The sequence below is a fragment of the Haliotis rufescens genome, unplaced genomic scaffold (assembly GCF_023055435.1).
Source record: "Haliotis rufescens isolate VD_foot unplaced genomic scaffold, xgHalRufe1.0.p SCAF_100, whole genome shotgun sequence".
Classification (NCBI taxonomy): domain Eukaryota; kingdom Metazoa; phylum Mollusca; class Gastropoda; order Lepetellida; family Haliotidae; genus Haliotis; species Haliotis rufescens.
Genome location: NW_025963781.1, coordinates 823,021 through 841,679, shown reverse-complemented (window position 1 = coordinate 841,679; position 18,659 = coordinate 823,021). Strand labels below are relative to the sequence as shown.

Genomic DNA, 18,659 nt, shown 5'->3' with positions numbered 1-18,659 from the left:
AATCAAGAACACAAATCTTTGATTTTTTTACATTGCCAGAAGTGACAAAATGGAGAGGCAAACATCTTCGATTACCCAGTATGTAATATTTTCATTCTCTTGGGATCAATAGAGAATTTCTCCCGAGTGTCTTTGGATATTTAATATTTCAATGACAAATTACAATTTTAAAAGATGCAAGGGTGAGATTCTATTTGTCATCCAAAATCATTCTTTCAACTTTTTCAGTTAGTAAACAGTGAGAACCAGTGTATTGAGTGTAGAAACCACAGCTAACCAGCTTCAGTGGCAGAGGAATTAGTGATGTCATTCCATTGTGACCTCATGGTAACCGAAAACATCCCAGTTATCTATAGAATTGTGACGAATTTTCAGTGCTTGATTTTGCCCATGCGATATCTCCTGTGGAAGCCAGTTTGGGATGATAAATACCCTGGACCAATTCCTATAGCTCATTTTTTACCCCAATTCATAGGGCACAATGCTAATAGAAGTTGTCAAATGAAATTATTCTCATGGGTGGTATGGGGGGCACGGGTGGCCCAGTCATCTAAGGCGCCGCGATTCGCTGTGCAGAGTTGCATCCCTTGGGCACGCCAGAAACCTATGATTGTGGGTTCAAATCCCGGTTCGCCCCAATTATGTTTCTAGGTTTGTCAGCACCATACCCGTGCTCGTGGGTTTCACCGAAGTGGTATACGACTTAGACCTGCATCACTTCGGGCTTTCCTCACACATTAAGCTGACATGCCGTGATATAACTGGAATAATGTTAAAAGGGGCGTTAAACCCAACTCACTCACTCACTCATGGGTGGTATAAATTGTATTCAAGTTGGATGGGGATGTCTCCTCTGAAATGTTGCTGTGATGGCACATGGGTCCTGGGTGTTTATCGTCTTAGAATGGAGATATAATACCCTGGATAATCTGGGATAGATAATGGTATCTATGTATGAATGGGAGTTAAAATTTAGCATTGCCTGGGCAAGTTTTGGCCATAAAGCGACTCATCTTGATGAATATGATAGATGCACAAGGAGCTCTCAAAAATATTTAAGCATTCAAAATTAATGTACTTATGAACGGTTGTTTTGGTTTGATTTCTTGTTTTACGCCGCACTCCGCAATATTCAAGCTGTATGACGGCGGTCTGTATATAATCGAGTTTGGTCCAGACAATCCAGTGATTGACATCATAAGCATTGGTCTACACAATTGGGATACAAAGACATGCATCAAACCAAGTCAGCGAGTCTGACCGGCGGATCTTAGTCTACGACAAGCATAGTCGCCTTTCATGGCAAGCATGGGTTGCTGAAGACCTATTCTACCCTGGATCTTCACAGGTCTATGAATGGTTGTGAAATTGTTGAAGTTAACTTGACCCAAGACTAGACCCAAGACTAGGTGACTTATGTCATAGATTGATATTTGATGCACATGCTAGAGGTTTGTAATGATAAGATAGTATGTTGCAAAATTTGACAAAGGTCACACAAATGTGTTTCAGTTTTGGAATCAAGCTTGTGCATCTTAAAGTTTGTAAGGGTTTATTGCGTCCATACAGTTTGGACCAGTGAAGATTCCGGGGTAGAATAGGTCTTCAGCAACCCATGCTTGCCGTAAAAGGTGACTATGCTTGTCGTAAAAGGCAACTAAAGGGATCGGGTGGTCAGGCTCGCTGACTTGGTTGATGCAGGTCATCGATCCGCATTGCGTGGATCGATGCTCATGATATTAATCACTGGATTGTCTGGTCCAGGCTTGATTATTTACAGACCGGCGTCATATAGCTGGAATATTGCTGAGTGCGGCGTTAATCAACAAACCAAAACCAAACCATTAAGTTTGTCTGTTCATTATCATGTATACTACTCAAAAGCAGTTAAAACACACCCGATTCTTTCATATTACTTGTTGTTATCCTGTGTGGAGTTTGGCAACAAGGACAGGTCATTTCGGTATCAGTATAATTTTTCTGAGTGTATCCATGTTATCTCAGTGGGCTGGCACTATAAAGCCTGCAAAAGTCTAGACTTGTACAAGCAGCTTCCCATGCATGCATATTATTATCAAAGTGAAGTAATCTTAAGTGCGACCTAAACCCCATTTCACATCAACTCACTATGATTCTTTTATGTATTCTGTTTATATTAGGACCCGTGAAGATCCGTGGTATGGTAGGTCTTCAGCAACCCATCCTTGCCGTAAAAGGCAACTATGCTTCGATCTTAGCGATGGGGTACAATACTGGTTCCAACGAAGTTACCTTGGACAAGCTGGTAGGCTAGTACAGCATTAGCATTCGACGACAAGAATTAACGTTGTCTAAATAACCTGGTTCCATAATCCATATATGATTGTGCTAGATCTTAAGCAACCCATGCTGGTCGTAAGAGGCGACTAAAGGGATCTGTTGGTCAGGCTCGCTGACTTGGTTGATGCATGTCATTGTTCAACACCACACTCAGTAATATTCCAGCTATATGGCAGCGGTCTGTAAATAATCAAGTCTGACAAGGCAATCCAGTTATTGACATCATGAGCATCGATCCACGCAATTGGGATACGGTGACATGCATCAACCAAGTCAGCAAGCCAGACCACTTAGTCGCCTCTTACGACAAGCATAGGCTGCTGAAGACCTATTCCACCCCAGATATTCACAGGTTGCCCCGCTATAATATGGCTGGAATATAGCTGGAAGCTAAAAGCGGTGTTACACCCCAATCACTCACGCGTAGAGACTGATACGCCATAGGGTCACCCTACTGTGAATAGATAAAGATTCGTAATCATCTTGTTTGTTTTTCTTACGCATTAAATTGAAATTCTTTTGGATGTAAGTAGGCTTTTGATATAAATCAGAATTTTTTGAAAAAAATTCAAAAACAGCGAGGAGTAGACCATATTCAGGATAGTTTGTTTGTTTCAGGCTGCACTCAGCAATATTCCAACTATACTCAACAACAAAAGTTCCTGTGACACAAATATTTTAGTGTATTTTGCAAACAAGTAAAGTGGGGTTTTCAATATTGTAGTACATGTATGGAATCAAGTCACAAAAACGCAACTGCTACAGAAAAGCATGCATTCCCCATGCATTTCACTACCAAAGAATGGGTATAAAAACATGTGCGTTAACGGGATTCCATATCCATTGTTTAGCATCGTGCTGACAACAACCACTCAGAAAAACAACAAAATTACACAATTAATCAACAATACGAAATTCCACGCCTATCCGAAAATGAGGTAGCTTAGTGGTTGAGGCATCGGCTGTGATCATATTCGACGTAATAAGGACCCAGGGCACTTTCAAAATTAGAAATAGGGGGCTCTTTTTAGAATATTATTTTGGTGGGGAAAAAAGTTGAGTTGAAAGATAAATTTCGTGGTTTATGCTGACAGCCTGAATTGATTATATATGACAGATCTATTTTTGCAGAATTTAATTGCCAAAAATTAAGGGTGCATATAACACTCGAGTGCGTATTATACGCGAATAAATAAGTCTTGTGTACATTAATCAATCGGAAGGGGTGCTAATTGGGATTATTCACTAGCCAATATTTGAGCAAATATCGCCGTGGACGCTTATTAGAGCGGGGCGCTTATTACGTCGAATACGGTATATCCACAAGAACCCACTGGACCAAAGAAGCTGAACCAAAGCTTCCAGTCAGATGTTTTACCTGATCGCCAAGGTATCTAAAGTCATTTATTTTCCATTGCATTTGAGAATTTATGAAATTTTGTATGCGTATAGTTTTTAGTTACTACACAAAGAATATCTTACGTTTCTTTCAAAAATGTCAATATGTTTTAAATAATTATAATAATATTGAGATATATTACCATATACTAGCCTGAACACGAGGCAATGAAGCAGAATGTGCTTTCTGCCGCGTCCACTTTCATATTTCCCTACCTGTGAAGATCCGGGATAGAATAGGTCTTCAGCAACCCATGTTTGCCGTAAAAGGTGACTATGTTTGTCGTAAGAGGCGACTAACGGGATCGAATGGTCAGGCTCGCTGACTTGGTTGATGCATGTTATCGTATCCCAATTGCGTGGATCGATGCTCATGAGATCAATCACTGGATTGTCTGGTCCAGACTCGATTATTTACAGACTGCCGTCGTATAGCTGGAATATTGCTGAGTGCGGCGTTAAACAACAAACAAACAAAAATAAACATACATATATCCATAAGAGTGGGAAGATCCAGTGTAATAACACTGGTAACTGCACATGCACCATTTAGCGATTTTCGGGGATTGGTCAGTTGAAGCGATATGACGTCATACTCCATTATTGTTGAGAATCATATCTGACGTCATCCGTTGTTTTATGACGCCACACATTGATAGCATTACGTTATCTGAACTATAGGTTGACTTCAGTGATGTTGCGACCGCCTCCGTGATCTAGAGGTAGAGCGTCCGCCCGGAGAGCGGAATGTCCGGGGTTCGATCCCCGGCCGCGTCATACCAAAAGATGTTAAAAGATGGTACTTGTTGTTACCCTGTCTGGTGCTCGGCATTAAGGGGCTAAAACAAGGACTGGTCGGCTCAGAGTCAGTATACTGTGTCTGAGTGGGGTATTCATCTTAAACTGCGGCATGGTATCTCGGTGTGCTAGCACTATAAATCGGCATCAGTCCGGACTAGTACAAGCAGCCACACAAACACACACACGTGCATGCACGTCGCTATATAAGTGCAATAATCTCGGGCGCGACGTTAAACCCAATTTCACCTCACCTCAGTAATGTTGTTCTGCAGCGTTGACAGTTCTTGTGTGTATCCTTCCCAAAGTGACAATGAGCAATAATATAAAGAGAGGTAGAATCGGTCTTCAGCAACCCATGCTTGCCGTAAAAGGCGTCTATGCCTGTCGTTTCAGGCGACTAACGGGATCGGGTGGTGAGGCTCGCTGACTTGGTTGATGCATGTCATCGTATCTCAATTGCGTAGATCGATGCGCGTGATGTCAATCACTAGATTGTCTGGCCCAGACACGATTATTTACAGACCGCCGTCATATAGCTGGAACATTATTGAGTGCGGCGCTAAACAACGAACAGACAAACATAAATATATATATATATATAGAGAGAGAGAGAGAGAGAGAGAGAGAGAGAGAGAGAGAGAGACCTACCCTCGCCAAAATATTTGGGTTTATATCATTCATTCACTTGGGGGATTTGAAGGTAATGTTACCTATACTGGCATGGAACTTCGACCACCAAACCAATTACCCTATTTGACCAAAAAATATCTAGAAAAAAATTCCCTCTGGCATCCAGGGGGTTAAAACAGATTGAAGAGAAGGCATATGTTTTTCGCGGGTTCAGTCACATTGCTCTCAAAGCAGACATTACGGGTGGTTCTGTTCAGTAATTACCTTCAACTTATTAAAACTGCAGGTTATAACTTTCACGTTAATGTAGAGTTATGTAGACCATATCTTTCCTGTATGTGTGGAGGGGGCACGGGTGGCCCAGTCGTCTAAAGCGCCGCGATTCTCTGTGGAGAGTTACGTCTCTTGGGCACGCCAGAAACCTACGATGGTGGGTTCGAATCCCGGTTCGCCCCGATTATGTTTCTAGGTTTGTCAGCACCATACCCGTGCTCGTGGGTTTCACCGAAGTGGTAAACGTCTGAGACCTGCATCACTTAGGGCTTTCCTCCCACATTAAGCTGACACGCCTTGATATAACTGGAATACTGTTAAAAGCGGCGTTAAAATCCAACTCACTCATTCACTGTATGCGTTGACTAACTTGCATTAGCTATCGAAATCGTGTAGTCCATGTTCACCTCACGCTATTAAAACCGCCACGTTATTTGCTGATCGTGGGGATATTTTTCAACCCACATACGCTGATCCCAAAGGGAACTAGTCAAAATGGCCACAGACACCCTTGTCAAAATGGCCCCACCAAAATGTCAAAATCATCACATCAAAAAGTTAAAATGACCACACTGAAAAGTCAAAAGACCACATGAAAACGGACGTTTCGAGGAGGGCGCCATACTGTTTTCCAAAAACCGTGCAGGTTTTCGTTTTGCAGACATTCGCAGACTTTTCTTACGGTACGATCTGTAGCCTCCAGTTAATGACATAGAAAAAACCCAGAGCTCCAGATAAGCTGCGTATCTGCGTAAAATACGCATCAGAAATGCAGAAATACGCAGTAAAATAAAATCCAAGCGTATCAAATACGCAACGAATATTACAGATACGCTACAAAAATAAAACTTGAGCGTATCATCAAAATATTGTGAAGTAACCCTGCGTATTCCTTTAGCAAATCAGCAACTTATTTTGAAATTATAAACGGGCATTCCGTCAACCTTGCCAAACTCCACGATGACAGTTACATCATGATCATTTGCCATCACACTTTCTTGTGGAAGTATCGCGGTATTTTTGAGTCCAATAAAGCTCTATAACCCACATGACACCAGTTTGCAAGGACTAGGTGAATGGTGTTTTTAAATATTTAACTTAAATACCAACATGTTTAAAAACTAGTGGGTAACAGAAATTTGAATACCCACATAGAATTACTGATACCCAATGATTTTAAAATGCATGGGTAAAATACCCACAACACCAAAAGCTTATCTGGAGCTCTGAAAACTGATATTAAACAAAAAATGAGTGAGGAGATGCGGTAACCGCAGCTAGCATTTTTTCACCAGCTTGCGTTTTATTGTGAAAAAAAATATCGTTACAGAACAGCAATGAGATTTGACAGTTTTGTACGTTTGTCATCATACACAGTATTTCTCGAATTGTACATGTAAAACGCAAGCTCAACTGACAAAGATCATTTCTAGTCAATTGGCGTCTTTGACACTACGGTAGTCAGGTTATTACAATTTACGTAAAATGTTATTACATTTTACCGCAAGTTGAGATTATTACAATTTACGTCAATTTTTATTACAATTTACGTCAAATTTTATTGCAATTAACGTTGTTATTACAATTTACGTCAAAATTATTACAATTGGCTGCAAGTATTACAATGTACCTTTTTATTACAATTTACGTCGTAACAGACACATTTGGTAAATTTTGAAAAAAATAATGTGTCATGTCTCATTGCTGAAATAAATCGTCATAAAATCTTCGGTTGTTCTGTTATTGTAACCAAGTCTCTGAAAAGTCAGTGTACCACAAACTGTTAAACAAAATTGGTAAAAAAAGATATTTGGATTCGATCCGGCCATCAACAATTTCGTCGCATACGTTGATTTTTCGACGAACCGCTTGAAAAGCAGGAGTTACCTCCCTTCCACCCTCCCTAAACACTTCTATCGTCAATGCCTCCGCCTGGAAAGTGAATGGACTTGTGAATTCACTTCCTTGTTACTTCCCCAAATGCCTTTTTAGACAGGTAAGATTACATACATAGTCGGATGATTTGCAAACCCGGTACACATAATTGACCAGTCAGGACTGTACATTCAGCAAATCGCAGATCTCAAAATAGCCGACATCTCAACCGCTTCTGACATACGGACACCAGCAACCAGGTTGTTTTCAGCTTTGCATTCGCGTTGTGCTATTTCCTCAACATTCTGTATTGAAGATACTGATTTACCCTCGTGCGTTGCTGGTGTTTCAAGTCCGGAATGTTTTGTATTTCTGTTAAAAAGGAAATTGTATTATCATATAGCCAAGATGGCCGACAGACAGGTCTTCTCTCCGGCGGCCATATTGCATTTCTACAGTCTTCAATAAAAAAAATCGATAATATCAGCCTTATCAGTGGACTTCATTATTTTAATGTTGTTTTAAAGTATGTTTAATGTTATTATCTGTTTCATTGATCATTGTTTTCGAGATATATATTTCTACAAAATGTATGTAAATAAAGGCTTTTATGTAGGGGTCTCCCGAACACATACTTACTTCCATACTTGAAATGTATCAACAGTTTGCATAATTTTGCAGCGGGAAGATACGTATCTGTTGATTGCCGCTGCTTTTATTTTCGGGTATATGTTATAAATGTGTGTACAGATGTGTAAATGATAAATTCTTCATATTCATTTGCAAATTTAACATACATGATATATTTCATGATAAGCCTTTAGAATTGTTTGTCGATATGACAGGGTCGTTAAGCACTTGATAATTTAAACAACATTATAAATAGTATGTTCAACATTCCAGAGAGGATTCTGCAGGATTTTACAGACTAGAATAAAATAATATATAAACACTGTTGTCAGCTCAGATCAGTCCACATTTTATTATTTTTCAGTAGCTTATCAATATTAGTGAATAAAAGATATTTTATACAATATTTAATTTCATGATGAAAACGAATGTATAAGGACTTTTTGGTTGCTGAATTTATACACAGATAACTGATCTGCTGTCAGGCATCTGGGCTGGAGTTTCAGATCGGTTCATTTTCTAGGATGACGAACATTGGCATTTTATTGTAATAAATGTCCTGAAGATTTTATTTTTTTAAGTTGGTCATGAAATAGACCAATGTCCTGTCAAAAGTTAATAAAATCATTGAAATGTCTCCATCAGAATCAATGTAAATTACAGTTCTGTCCACTACCACAACAACAAACCAGAACCGGTTTGGAACTGGTCTTCAGCAACTCATGCTTGTCTTAATTAAGAAGTGATTATGCTTGTTCTAAGAGGCGACTGACAGGATTGGGTGGTCTGGGTCACTGACTTGGTTGAAGCATGTCATCGTATCCCAGTTGGTAGAATGACCCGTGAAGATTCCGGGGTAGAATAGGTCTTCAGCAACCCATGCTTGACGTAAAAGGCGACTTACGAGATCGGGTGGTCAGGCTCGCTGACTTGGTTGATGCATGTCATCGATCCCAATTGCAAGGATCGATGCTCATGATATTAATCACTGGATTGTCTGGTCCAGACTTGATTATTTACAGACCGCCGTCATATAGCTGGAATATTTCTGAGTGCGGCGTAAAACAACAAACAAACCAACCAACTTGTTCTAAGAGGCGACTGACGGGATCGGGTGGTCAGGGTCACTGACTTGGTTGATGCATGTCATCGTATCCCAATTGGTACAATGACCATAAATCAGCCATTATAGTAAAAATGTAACAATATTTGGTACAGGTGTAGTTGATGTTGGGTCTCAACACACATGTTCAGGTTTACGAGATATTTAAAGTTGGACCTTCACGCTTTGACTATGCCTCTAAATTCCATCAGAATTCATCTCCTCACACTGCAAACATTACGTCAGAAAACACTGGACCAATCACAGTGTCAGTACGAATAGGCTACGTTAGGTAATTTTCATTATTTTGATGTGTGCTATTTTCAGAGCCCTGTGATTTGTATTTATTAGATGAAGCCAGAAATGCATTTTTTTAGCATTTCCAACACTACTTTAGGTGGATGAGCATATCTCCACCACTCAGGTTTTATATCTCTTAGAATTGATAGGGGCGGTCGGGAAGCCTAGTGGTTAAAGCATCTGCTCGTGACGCTGAAGACCCAAGTTTGATTCCCGACATGGGTACAATGTGTGAAGCCCATTTCTGGTGTCCCCCGACGTGATATTGCTGGAATAGTGCTAAAAGCAGCGTAAAACCATACTCACTCAAGCACTCAGAATTGATAAGCTCCTGTACATCTGGTGCTCAGCCCTCTTTAATCTGACATGCCATGATATGACCATCTTATTCCTCTCACTTTAATCTGACATGCCATGATATGACCATCTTATTCCTCTCACTTTAATCTGACATGCCATGATATGACCATCTTATTCCTCTCACTCTAATCTGACATGTCGTGATATGACCATGTTATTCCTCTCACTTTAATCTGAATTGCCAAGATATGACCATCTTATTCATAAGGAAGAGAATTTATGGATGTCAACTTATGAGGAACACGTTTCGGTGTATATGCTTACTCCTTCATCATGTGAAATGATGTTATTCCTCCAACTTTATTCTGACATGCCATGATATAGCCGTGTTATTCCTCCCACTTTAGTCTGACATGCAATGATATAACCATGATATTCCTCCCACTTTAATCTGACAAACCATGATAAAACCATTTTATTCCCCCCACTTTAGTCTGACATGCCATGATATAACCATGATATTCCTCCCACTTTAATCTGACATGTCATGATATAACGATGTGATTCCTCATACTTTAATCTGACATGTCATGATATAACCATGATATTCCTCCCATTCTAATCTGACATGTCATGATATAACCATGTTATTTCTCACACTTTAATCTGACATGCCATGATATAACCATGTTATTCCTCCCACTTAAATCTGACATGCCATGATATAACCATGTTATTCCTCCCACTTTAATCTGACATGCCATGATATAACCATGTTATTCCTTCCACTTTAATCTGACGTGTTGTGACATAACCATGTTATTCTCCCCACTTTAATCTAACATGCCATGATATAACCATGCTATTCCTCCCCCTTTTCAAAGTTTACATTTAACAAAGTTCACTCACTTACTGACAATTTGAACAGATCATGCCAAATAACAATAGCCTTTTATTCTGGTTATCATTTTGCTGCAGAATGGTTCACATTTCCTGAATTTTTAATATTTTTTCCTTTCTTTGCTTTCCAGACTTATGACGAGCAGTGTCTGGGCAAACACGCAGATGAAATCAGAAGCACGTGCAATGAGAGAGTGATATCAGATATCCACTGATCTGACAGTTAAAATGAGAAAACATTCAACACTTCACATCTGAAACAAATCCTGGTGGATTGGCAAAAAATGGATGCAGGAGGATGTTATGGCCAAGGGGACATCATAATCAAACAGGAACCTGAAAATGATGAAGACTATGGCGCCATGTCCCAGGACTACCCAGAAGCTCCTGAAGGAGATTCTCATAGCCATGACTGCCTGGTTATGTCAAAGGCTTACTCTCAAGAAGGTCCTGAGGGGGATTCTGATAACCATGACAACAGGGCCGTGTTTCCAGGTTACTCTCAAGAAGGTCCTGAAGGGGATTCGGATAACCATGACGACAGGGCCATGTCTCCAGGTTACTCTCAAGAAGGTTCTGAAGGAGATTCTGAAGAACATGACTACAAGGTCATGTCACGTAGATACGCTCGAGAAGATTCAGTAGAGGATGATAATGAGCTCCTATCCAGGTGCTACATCCAAACTGGGACCAACAGAACCCAAAACGAATCCTATCATTTTGAGAATGAGGGTATTGGTAGATACAGTATTGTGAAGACAGAATACAGTCCAAGTGACTCAGAGGATGCTTCGACAGACACTGAATCACCCCCACGTATTACCACAGGAGAGGCTGAGCCTGAGACTGTCAGACATCCACTAGTCAAAGAAGAGAGTGTGGATGACAGTTACGATATCGCATACAACCACAGCCATGTCCATATCAAGGGGGAAGTGTTTTCCTCGGAGGAGTCGCAACAGGATGCAAACGAAGAAGAGATTGAGGAAGATGAAGATGAGACAGAATCTGAGAGAGTATTTGAAAGAACAAGGCGAGGAAGAAAAGTGAAAAGAAATCCGAGTTTTGAATATGAAAATGATTCACCCTGTTCACAAGAGGAAGATCTTGAGCAGGAGACTCAGGGAGCTTCAACCGAGTTTGAGATCTACATGGACAGAGAAGAAGAGCACGAACAAGGAATGGGCGATACATCAGTTCAACCACAGGATCTGGGAACTCCATGTGACAGGCAGGACAGAGTCCCGTGTGACGTCGAGGACAGAGTCCCGTGTGACAAAGAAGACAACAGCAAGATGATAGCTAGGTATGCCTTATACGACGTGGAGAATAGCGAAATGGTTGGGATCAAATCAGTCAACCCCAAAATGTGTGAAATGTGTAACAAAGAGTTTCAATATGAGTTCCATAAGAAGTTCCACATGCAGAAGGTCCATCCAGAGACTTTGGAAAAGGATAAGAGGAAGAATGGGAGAGAGGAGGAGTCGAGAAACAAAGGAACAAAAGGGAAGTTCAATCCTCGAGCTCGGTACAGCAAGACCTGTTTCATCTGCAGGAACAAGATCTACACCCATCCTTATTACTTGAATCTCCACATGCAAGAAGTGCACCCAGAATGGCTCATTGACAATAAGATGATTCAAAATCTTACTGCAGTTGATGAGGCAGATTCCACTCAGGCTGGAAACAAGAAAAAAGTATGCCCAGTTTGTTATGAGGGTTTTCGCTTTGCCTATCAACTCAAATATCACATTCAGAAGGCACATGCCGAGATTTTGGTAGAAGACAAAAGGGTGGACACGAGCAAGCTTCCGTCCAGGGAAGAATCGGAGATAGCTGTTGATGATCAGGCGTCAAGGTTCGTGAAACCAGTGGTGTCTACAAACCCACTTGGGGGAATAAAACTAACATACACTGTTCAGGATATTCTTAACATTAAGAGGAATATGGAGAAAGAGACTGCAGCCAAGGAAGCAAAGGAGGCACAGAGACTGGCAAAATGTCTGGAACCCAAGAAGAGGCTTGGACGGCCTCCTAAGGCTTCTGGTAGCAGAGGTCCTGGAAGACCAAGGAAAGTGTCACAGGAAGTGAAGTCTGTCCCGGAGGCTCGCAGTGATACAGTGTACAGTAGTGAAGAAAACATACAGGAGATGAAAGCACCTGCCAGTGAAGATGTTTGCATGCACATCAAGGAAGAACCGCCTGAAAAAGATGATGGTGATGATGATCAAATGTCAGTCAATGTCAGGATTGATGAAGACAGTCAAACTGGAAACAATGTTACCTCTGATAAATATTTATCTATTTGCAAAACTGATTTTGAAAAAGAAACCAATCTTGAGACTCTGCCTGCAGATGCACAGTATGGTATTTATGCACGCTCTCCGAGTCTCACACTAAAGACTGATGGTGGGGGTGGTAGAGAAATGGGTTTGTCAGAGGCAGGGTGTCCTCAGGTTAAGTTCAGATTATGTGAAGAGCAGGCCAATTCAGCAGGAAACACCCCCCTGGAATTTAGGTCAGATGTTGATGATTCTACTTCATCTGGAGTCACAATATCAGATCATTATGTATCAGAGGCTAAGCAGGAATGTAAGAAAGAGGAAACCGAGTGTGTGCCTGCTCACACTCACAACACCAGACCAAAACGGAAGCGGAAGAAAAGAGAGCTGAAGGATATGTTGCCACTAACACCAGTGAAGAGGAGAAAATGGAAAACTAAAACGGACCCTACATCAACTCAGGAAGAGAAGAAGTCCAAATCAGACAAAAGGTCAGCTAAGAATTCAAAGGGAACAATACCAGTAGGATCTGCCCACATCTACTGTGGGCAGTGTGGCAGGATCTTTGTAAGCCCACAGACGTTCCAACAACACGAGGCACTGTGCCTGACATTAGACGCACCTGTTCCCCACGCAGGGTACTACCCATGCTACAAGTGTCAGAGTGTGTTCCAGCACGTAGCCGCCCAGCAGCTGCACATGCTGCGAGACCACCCCGACATCAGCCACACCTGTCCCTTCTGTGGGAAAGTGTTCGCCTATCAGAGTGTCATGAAGAAACACTTGTACACTCACACCAATGAAGCTGTGAAGAAGGCCATCTCTGCCCTGAAGGAGGACCCGTCTAACAAAGCAACTGCCGCAGGACAAGGATCAAAACTAGTTGATCTTATTTCCAACCTTGGCGTGGAAGGTGACACGGAGTCCGACAGCCTTGAGAATAAGACTGGTGGATTAGAAGTGTCTGTTCCTCTGAACAATCTGAAGAAAGGATTGGCTATCTTGAAGTCCTTACCAGAGGTTCTGGGTCCTTCGGGATCCACAAAGGATGAAACCCTTCCTCCTTCGCAATTGACTGTAACAAGTGAGGTGAGGATTGCAAGTCCTAGGCGTATCAACATGCAGGAGTCTTGCACTGATATTTCAAAGTCGGTGATTACACCAGTGTCTGAAGCATCGGATGGTGCCTTCCGTGCCTTAAAGCATGCTCTGGGACACAACCAGAGATCAAAGTCCCCATCAACCATCACACCCTCATCAAGTGTTACACCATCCTCTTCTGTCACACTCTCTTCTGTCACACCCTCATCAGCTGTCACACCATCAACCATCACACCCTCCTCAAGTGCCACACACTCTTCTCCTGTCACGCCTTCATCAGCTCCACCTACAACATCTACATCTCCACCAGCAAAGACATACTTCTGTAAGAAGTGCAATGGCATCTTCCCAAGTCTTCCTCTACTGTACAAACACGAGATGGAGAGTCACCTCGACTTTATCTGCCGTTACTGCTCCAAAGGCTTCGTTTATGAAAATATGCTAAGAAAGCATCTGGCAGTCCACCGAGACACGGACAAGCACGTCTGCATGTGGTGTGGGAGGAGATTCAGCTACATCACAGGACTGAAGAACCACACCTTGACTCACAACGGCAACCAGGAGAGTCACAAGCTCGTGTGCAATAAGTGTGGGAAGTGTTGGTATGACACCGACGGATACTTACCCCAGGCCTCAAAACAGCTCATCGGGGACCACTTGCAGGAGTGCTTTCAAACCGTCAACATTGACGACCTTCTAAAGACCTATGCAACATTTGGTGCTAAGAACAAGTTGCAGAGGTGTTTAGAATGTGATAAAAGTTACGACCTGAATAATGAACATTCCAGGAATGTGAAGATGGCGCATGTGTTTCGATGTAAAGTCTGTCATTTTGAGTTCCAGAAGTTATTAGATCTGAAGAACCATGTCTTTGAACATCATCGTGAAGCTAGGGAATATTTTAAGGACTATAAGGTGGATCAAATATTCAACTGCGGATTATGTTCAGAACATTTTTCATATTTGTTCGAGTTTATGTGCCACATGGCTGACCATAAGAAAGACAATTTAGAAGAAAGAAATGTCTAACATAGGCATTAGACACCTGCTGATCTGACCCGTGAAGATCCGGGGTAGAATAGGTCTTCAGCAACCCATTCTTGCCGCAAAAGGCGACAATGCTTGTCGTAAGAGGCGACTGATGGGATCAGGTAATCAGGCTTGCTGACTTGGTTGATGCACGTCATTGTATCTCAACTGCGTGTTTCGATACTCATGATATCAATCACTGGATTATCTAGTCCAAACTTGATTATTTACAGACTTGGTTGATGCACGTCATCGTATCTTAACTGCGTGTTTCGATACTCATGATGTCAATCACTGGATTGTCTGGTTCAGACTCGATTATTTACAGACCGCCGTCATACAGCTGGAATATTGCTGAGTGCGGCGTTAAACAACAAACATGCTCTGAACATTACATTATTACCCTGGAAACGGGTGGGTTGAGCTGTCCTCTTCCCTTCTTCAACCTGGTTCCCCTGCTTATGTATTTACAGACCGCCACCGTATAGCTGGAATATTACTGAGTGCGGCATTAAACAACAAACAAACAAAACAAAGCAAGACTATATGTAAATCACATCTGACAATGCAATGCAGGGAAAATATATCTATATTAATTTAATAAAAATGTGAATTCATAGCTGTTGTTATTGTCCTTCTTGTGGAATATCTGATTCAAAGCGGTTTGTGACAAAACCCATCTAAACCCTCATTTCTTATTAATTGATGCACAGATTGTTTTCTCAAAACCTTTGTTTGGTGGTTGAAAAAATATGCCTCTTCAATAAAAAAATGTATGATTATCCTTAATTCTCTATTTTCGTCGTGGCAAATTGTGAAATGTGACAAAGTGTGCGAAATAATAGCCTGCCTGCTAGCCCATGGCTGGCAAAATTAGTTGGGCGAAAGATTCCGAAATGTCCCACGCCCAATTGACTACAGAAATTTTAATTTTTTATGTAACCTCATAGATGACCAAAATATAAAAGGTCTCTCTCGTTTCTGTTGATCAAAATGACCATCAAAATTGTTTAAAGTTATATTTGTAACAAATCGAGGTTGTGAAATCAGAGTTACCCCCCTTTATAATATTTGCCTCATGATTTGCAATTTGGGTTAGTTTATTGATACCTTCTCCGAATCAGATTTCTGGAAAACTAAACTGTCACTTGTGTCAGCTGGTAAAATTTGAAACTGTCTAGTAATTTTTTAGGCCAGCAAATTTAGCCTGGCCCGCAATATTTTGAGACTTTCAGATATGTTGAGCACTTTATACCATTCGATGGTAACAAGGCTACCCACTATGAACTTGAACCAATTGTGTCAGGCAGGGAAACAATAAGTTTCATAAGTTGATTATCAGGCTCTGGATTAACAAAAAGCTGGAATTTTTTAAAAACAAAACTTAAATGAAAACCCCTTCAAAGAAATTGGTCTGTATAATAAATTTTAAATATGTATGTGAATAATTAAATGCTTGTTTTTAAATTTGGTGTGATGCTTTTATCTGCTGACATTATTGAAGGCTCTGTCCAGGGGGTTAAAGTGTCGTAAAATTATTGTCCCCCTGTGTGACACGTAATCCTATCATTATCGATGTAACTATCATCAACCAGTGGTTTTAAGCCAACTCATTGCTGAGCATTTTTTAATATTGGCTAGTATTGTTTCATTGTTGGCTAAAGTGATGACGTAAATCCTGCTGGGGTATCATGCAGGAAGCAGAGGTACTGTAAGTCCCCATGATCCCCAGCGAGGTGGCCTAGCTTTGGTTCCTGGTGGCCTACAGCCCGTGTTTTAAAACTGTTTATCGTTTAACTAAAGCATTTATCCATGACATAAGCTTATGACATAAAAACATGTATGTCATACCCCAATGACATAAGTATGCAAATTAGATATGCAAATTAGATAACCGGAAGTGGGACTTTTTTCGCCGGTGCACGTGAGTAGTTGTTTACAAACAACATGGATACCTTTGATGTTGGAGACATTATTTCAATTATTCTACAAAAGTCTGTTCAAGTATTTTGTTTAAAATAATCCGGGGAACTTTTTTTCTCAGCGAAGGAATATGCCATAAAGGAGTTAAGAGGTTGTTTATTTTGGTTTACATGGCTATGAAAAACATGTATCACTACAAGTTGCTGATGTTAATGTTTAATGTAATTATTCCTTAATTGGGAAGCAAAAATGTGAAAATGATAAATAGAATTCATCACTCGTTTTTTTAATATTGGAAATATCAACCTCGTCCCGATAATCGGTATTTGCCTCGCCAAAGGCTCGGCAAATACCGATTAACTTAAGACTCGGTTGATATTTCCCATATTAAAAAACACTCATGATGAATCCTCTATATACATGATATTGTTATGCTCAAATATGTTTCATGAATTGTTTTAAAATATAGTATGCTCAAATAAGTTTCTTAATTTGTTTTTAAATATAACTTTGCATAAATAACTAAATTGTGAATATATTAACTTGGTCACGTCGCTATATGGCTTAAATAATGCCGATGCGACGTTAAATTTTAACTCACTCACCAATGCAAAAGTAATATGACAATGAAAAAGTTGTTTAACAAGCTGTCATATCAATTTCATGAATTTTTGTTCTGGAGGGTGTACAATGCATAGTCTATGTGAGATGAAATTGGTTTAAGGTTTCTTTCAAGAATACGTGCTCGTGGGTTTCACTGAAGTGGTAAACCTCTGAGACCTGCATCACTTCAGGCTTTCCTCCCACATTAAGCTGACACGCCGCGATATAAATGGAATACTGTTAAAAGCGGCGTTAAACCCAACTCACTCACTCACTCTTTCAAGAATATTTCACTGCATGTTTGTACTTGTCTGAACATATGCCAGTTTCATAGCTCTAACCCACAGAGGTGCCATAGATACCCCACTCAGAGTTGCATCCCTTTGGTGATGTGCAGGATCCACTGATGTATTTGAATGTCCCTATTTGTTGATTTCACTTACCGGTAATTGGTAAATATTTTAGATCTGCAGATCCATTTTATAACTGAAACAGGAGGCCAATCGGGCCTGTATCGCTCACCAGGATATTTACGCATTGTACATGTATATAATACTGCAAATATTTCGTAATTTGGACTCTGTCAGCATTTAAAAGGGGTGGATGGCAAATCTGACAGCATGAACGTATGTATGTATGTATGTATGTATACAAATGTAGTATAAAGATCTGAGCCGTTTCCATGTTTTCATCCAGGATCTAAGTTTCCAGAGGCAAGGCTGGACCCCAGGGCGAATCCTATTGGCATAAATGTATTATTCTCTTCATAAGAAACAAATGTATACAATGTATCTGTTTATTATAAGGTGGGGATAATATCGGTTTGCATGTTATGGTCAAGGTTCTAACTCCTTTGGGAGTGCCAGACAGATGAACAGAAGGGCCAGTCCTGGAAGCAGGGATGTATTGTCTAATGAAGATGAGCATGGGTATACATATAGGATGGGGACTTTGACGATCTTTTAAGTAATTATGACCCAAAGTCCCTTTTGAGCCGGACGCCTGGGGTGGCAACAGACTCCAAGGCAGATTTTTGGTGACATGAATGTGTTTGTGTTATGATGTCAAGTATAAGTATATATAGATTCCAAGTTAGGATTTAATTTCTCCCACCAGGCCCCGCTCCATCTATACAATGACGAGTATCAAATACCGAGAAAATCACTACAGAATTACCCTTTTTAGCCCCGCCC

At 40.7% G+C, this 18,659-nt stretch overlaps 1 protein-coding gene across 1 annotated transcript; it reads left to right on the top strand.

Moving 5' to 3' along the window:
• Positions 1-7,326: 7,326 nt before the first annotated feature.
• On the top strand, positions 7,327-15,078 carry LOC124125533. Its single transcript, XM_046488862.2, has 2 exons — positions 7,327-7,417; positions 10,660-15,078. Exon 2 carries the CDS (start codon positions 10,813-10,815, stop codon positions 14,938-14,940), a length of 4,128 nt encoding a protein of 1,375 aa, XP_046344818.2. The 5' UTR covers positions 7,327-7,417; positions 10,660-10,812; the 3' UTR covers positions 14,941-15,078.
• Positions 15,079-18,659: the final 3,581 nt, after the last annotated feature.